Here is a 5,429-nt window from a genome sequence, read left to right on the forward strand (position 1 = left end):
AAGAATGTATGAATTTTGTTTTTATTGTTTTAATTAAACTTATTGTTTTAATTTGAAGGTAAAGAAAAGAGAGAAGTAAAGTATTCAACCAGAATTATGCAAGTCTTAACCTTCATGTTCTTGTTGGCGTGATTTTTTGGGACATGGAGGGCCTTATAATGATGCGGCAACACTTTGAAGACTGATGGCAATCAAAGAAGATGGAGCCCAAAAAAGGAAGAGGCATGATTGCTGGGAGAAGGAATGCACGGAGAAGAATAATCCAAAATGAAGATGCCAGAAAAGAGAAAAAAAAATACGTGCCTTCCTGGAAGAAAAAGATAACAACGAGAGAGACTGGAAATCTGAAAGGAGATAACAACGAGAGAGACCGGAAATGTGAAATGAAATAAATCCATTCAAAGTGAGGACAGGATGGGCATGAACAACAAGTTTTGCTGACTGCTGCCCACTCTTTATGAACAACATAGACAGAAGTAAGGTATAAATTTTTGAACTCAATCACGAATATCCAAGTAAAGAGAAAATGCCTTCATATTTTTCTCACTCTAACCACATAGATGGCTTTACGATACTCTGCGTAGCCTGTGAAGGGTTAAGATTTGCAGAAAAGAAGATGATGCTCGAAAAAGAAAAAATGCACGATTGTCGAAAGAGGAGGAGGAATAATCGAAAGAGGAGAGGGTCGAAAAAAAGAAAATGCGTGGCTCGGAAGTAAAGAAGCAGAGGATGAAGGATAAGAAGCAGGGGATGAGGAGACAGATGATGAGCACACCCACTCGCTGATCAGTAGGTTGCAGTTTATTGTTTCTGTAGAGGAGGTCTCAAGTCTGATCATGGAGAAAGTCCAGGAAATTATGAGCGAATTCTTGCTTGTCTTTCAAATATCTCTTGCCACATGGCAATTCCTGAAGCTCACCCCTGTGGGGGGGCTTCTACAAGGGGGGTTCCAATGGATCATTTCGCTGCTGCCCTTTTGCCAGTCTTCAGATTACGCATTACTGCGGCGTTATGAGGGCCGGGTGTTCAAGAGAGTGGATTGCGTTGTACTGACCAAGGCTCCAGGGTCACATGATGAGTTGACCCCAGTGCCAAGCCAGCCAAGTGGAGAGAGTTCTGAGACTGTACTCAATATGTCGTACTTGGGGGAGAATTTCCGTCTAGAGAGGAGGGATGGAAACAAGTTGTTGGTGAATGACAAAATGTGCTACTACATTACTCATGCAATGTGGCAGACCCTGCTGATCATGGAACAAATGCGAGAAGTCTCTGCCCGAGCCTCCAGAGAAATCGTGTATTTGAAAGGTTATAAGGGGTTTTGGGAATTAGTGGTCACAGGGGGTGTCATGAAGTTCTCAGAAGCGCTGGATTGCATCATACTTGAAAACCAGTACACTATCATGTATTCAGACGCTGATTGGCTTCTCCCCGTGAATTTGTCATTGTCGGAGGAGAAAGTAGTAAAGATGTTAAATTTGGTAGGCTTCTTCCTCCAAACCAAGAAAGTCTTTTGGTTGATTCCAACACTGTTGAGCTTAGCGTCGGCAGTATTGGAGTTCAACACAAAATTGAGGGAATGGGTTTATAGCAACATCAATCGCCTCTTCTGCTGCTCAATGCATCTGGTGTGTGACAAGCTGCGGTACTCAATGAGGAGGCACGTGTATTCATTGGGTGAGTGGGTTGAAAATCTGAAGCCGTCCAATGATATACAATTGAAAGTCGTGAAGGGTGATATATGCGCACCCATAGCTGGAGGCGCAAAAGCCAATAACCCAAATGCAACGCCGGTGCCCTTAATTCACGTCGGAGAAAGAGAAAGACGAAAGACCTTTCATTGTGAACCCATTGATCTCGAGTGTCAGTATTTTGAAGATATTAATAAATGCGGAGTGGATGTGAGGTACTCTAATGGTGAAGTCGCTGTGGTAATGGTGGATTGTAAGAATCGGGAGGAGTTTATGAAGATGTGCACATTCGTTGAGTGCTTAGCAAGGAACCGTTCAGGTTCATTGAAATCATATGATGACGGTAAGAAGAAAGTGAAGGTTCGCGGGTGGAGGGAGTCTGTCCGACGCTACGCGCAAAATGGGTATCCGCCCATCTACGAAATCAGATTACAAAATGTAAAGTGTGAGTAGCATCTAAGTCAAAGTTTTTAGACATTTCAAAGCTTCCCTTTATTTTATTCTTCCCTTCTTATTTTCTTATATGTCAATAATACCCACCCACTTTATGTAATTTAATCGCCTTCCAGGCTAGCATTCAACCGACACGTGTGACTCAATGTTGTTATTCATTTTTCAATTTAAGAACTGAACATTGTATCACAGGCATTAAATTTTCCTTACACTGCAGATAAAATTCACTTCAAACATATGTAGAAATAATAAAATAAATTAATAATTTATCTTTTTTAATATTTAAATAAAAAAAAATTCATATTTTATCCAATCAAATTTGTATTTTCCAAATAGACAGGGATTTCATTATTTTTTTCCTGGTATCAAGTACTATTACATTAACCTGTAGGTTAATGAGTTGATTATGATATAAATAAAATTAACAATTAGATTAATTAAGTTAAATACTATATTAAAAAGTTGTTTATGACATCAATATTATTAATATTAATATTACACCAGTATTGAGTTATTTGTCTAAGTTTTATAATTTTTAAATTATAAGTAAAAATGAAATAATATATATAATTAAATAGAATTTATTTACTTATTTAAAATTAATTAATAAAATGTAAACAAATAAAAAAATTATTAGTTTTTTTAAATTAATGTTTTATTATAAATAAAATATGACATATAATATTTGAAGAAATATTATTAATTATGATTTTATAGAGTTCCATATTTTTATGGGCTAAATTTTATGTTAGAGTGTTTTTATTGAAATATATAGTTTTTCTTTTCCATAAAATAAAATATAACATATGATAGTAAATGAAATTTAATTTAAATAAATATTATCAGTGATGAGTTTATATAAACTATATTTGAGGAATTATATGTTGGAGTTTTGTTATTTGATACTTTCTTTTTTTTCCATTTTATATTAATAAAATAAATGAAATTCAATTTGATGAAACATTATTAGCCAAGACTCCATAAAAGTCAAACTTTTCATGAGCTGAATTTTTATGTTGTGAGTTTAACTACTAACACTTATTTTTTTCCATGGTACATAAACAAAACATGGTATATAGCAATAAATGAAATTCATTTTGAAGAAATATCAATAGTCATGGCTTTAAACAAATCAATATTTTCATAAGCAAAATTTTATGTTGGAGTTTTGTTATTCAATACTTGTTTTTTTACCACATGACACATGACAATAAATGAAATTCAATTTGGGAAAACATTATTGGTCATAACTTTACACAAATCAATTTTTGGTGAGTGAAATTTTATGTTGGGGTTTTGCTATTCAACACATTTTTTTTTCCACATTACATAAATAAAATATGGTGTATAACAATAAATGAATACATTTCATAGAAATATTAATACTCATGGGTATACACAAGTCAATGTTTTCATGAGTGGAATTTTATGTTGAGGTTTTGCTATTCAACACATATTTTTTTTTCCACATTACATAAACAAAATATGGCATATAACAATAAATGAATACATTTTGTAGAAATATTAATACTCATGGGTATACACAAGTGAATATTTTCATGAGTCGAATTCTACTTGTAGTTTTCTTATTCAACACCTTTTTCATTTTCCCTCTATTACATCAACAAAATATCGCTTATGACAAAAATGAAAGTCAATTTGAACAAACATCATTAGTCATGACTTTAAACAACTCAAAACTTTTATATGTAAAATTTTATGTTGGGGCTTTATTATTCAACAACCTTTTTTTTCCCACTAAGATATTACAAACAAAACTTACCAAATACTTCCTTTAATTCTAAGAATGGTACTCAAGGTAAACCCTATATTCTTAAGGGCATAACGCTACATCAACAACTCTTCAATATATCATATATAATTCATCAACAATCAACTTACTAAGAACAAACATGTCACAAATTGTGTTTTGAGCCTATGCAAGGAAAGTAACAACATTTTTCACAACCAATTGATTGTATTTGACACATATTATGTGAACATGATAAATCAACGACAAAGGCCATTAGGCCTTCTTCATAATTGGCCATTAAACACATTTTGAAGTTGTGCTCAATTTACAGGGAAAGGCCTTCGGGTATGTTGTCACTCATATTGTACAAGCACCGCGACAACCGCTCAGGGCAGGGGTTATCACTTTGATCCCCGTCCACTCCGTTTTAGTTGTCTCCCAACAACATGCTATGGGGAGTAGTCCCTATGGAAATGAGGTGATGGAAAACAAGTTGGGAACCAACTTGTCTGGGAGACACAGTTGAATGACCTAGCTACTTGGTAAAATTTAGCAAGATTAAGGATTCGATTAGATTTAGAATTGAGACCAATGCCTTATGGAGTCAAAATTTCTTGCTTATTAGAAATTAAAGCCAAGTAACCAGATATACAACTGCTACTTAGATGATTAACTAAGCTATATGAAATGCAAGTCCTAAGATCTAGGTGAAATGCAAGGATCTTGGTTACTTATAAGTTCTATGCCTAGTCTAAGTTGAACCTTCCCCTTAACTATTTTGAGATCAATCTTTGGAGTAGGTTATGGGATGAAAGCCAATGGGAAGCAAGCAGAGGCTTGATTTACGATACCTCCCCCTGTGTTCCAACCACCCAGTGCCTCTGGCACTGCAGAGACTGTGGCTTTGGAGACTACAAGGTCACTGTTTTAACCACTAGAAAGAGTTGAATCCCTCAAGCTAAATGAGAAAGGGTTGTCCTAGGAGTCTATCAACCAAGCTTAAGCTTGGAGGTAAGTTATTAATGAAACTATACTTAGAATGAAATGCAAGATGGATTGAGTGAGTCTTAAAGTTAAGATTGTTTATATGATTCAAAACGAGAGTAATTAACATTTTATTGAAAGACAATCTTTAACAAGACCATGTGCTCAATGATACAAGTGCCAACAATAAACAAGAGATCCTCTATTCAACAATTAGCCAATGAGATGCCAATAACCACTACTTGAGATACTTGAAGATCTTCCAAGATACTTCAACAAGATAAATGCCAATGATGATTCCACAAATCGATTATTAATGATCTTATTACTCAATGGAACTTATCAAGAGATGTTCAACTAAATTCACAAGATACAGATATGCCAAAAGATACTCAATACCAAGGAAAGTTATGATTAAAGTCCTTTAGTGAGTGTTTATTATATATGAAACTTTGAAACTTAATGGTCAACTCACAACAACAAATATGTTAGCACACTTAACCATGAGCACAAATCCAAAAATCTGCTTCTACTTGTCTTTTAGGGCAGCA

General features: G+C 34.5%; 1 protein-coding gene across 2 annotated transcripts; it reads left to right on the forward strand.

Moving 5' to 3' along the window:
* Positions 1-382: 382 nt before the first annotated feature.
* On the forward strand, positions 383-2,166 carry LOC149182875 (uncharacterized). 2 transcript variants are annotated; one of them, XM_089418638.1, is made up of 2 exons: positions 383-481; positions 585-2,166. In XM_089418638.1, the coding sequence occupies exon 2, from the start codon at positions 837-839 to the stop codon at positions 2,139-2,141; it is 1,305 nt and encodes a 434-aa protein (XP_089274764.1). In that variant the 5' UTR covers positions 383-481; positions 585-836; the 3' UTR covers positions 2,142-2,166. The 2 variants fall into 2 exon arrangements, with proteins under 2 accessions (XP_089274764.1, XP_089274765.1); XM_089418639.1 differs by having other exon boundaries at positions 383-476.
* The last annotated feature ends 3,263 nt before the right edge of the window (positions 2,167-5,429 follow it).

Source organism: Pinus tabuliformis, chromosome 3_2, assembly GCF_031772625.1.
Source record: "Pinus tabuliformis cultivar Carrire ecotype Pingquan chromosome 3_2, CPIR1, whole genome shotgun sequence".
In the NCBI taxonomy this organism is placed as follows: Eukaryota; Viridiplantae; Streptophyta; class Pinopsida; order Pinales; family Pinaceae; genus Pinus; species Pinus tabuliformis.

Excerpts from the sequence above, each read along its gene's own strand:
- LOC149182875 (XM_089418638.1), top strand. The coding sequence starts at position 837 with ATGGAGAAAGTCCAGGAAATTATGAGCGAATTCTTGCTTGTCTTTCAA.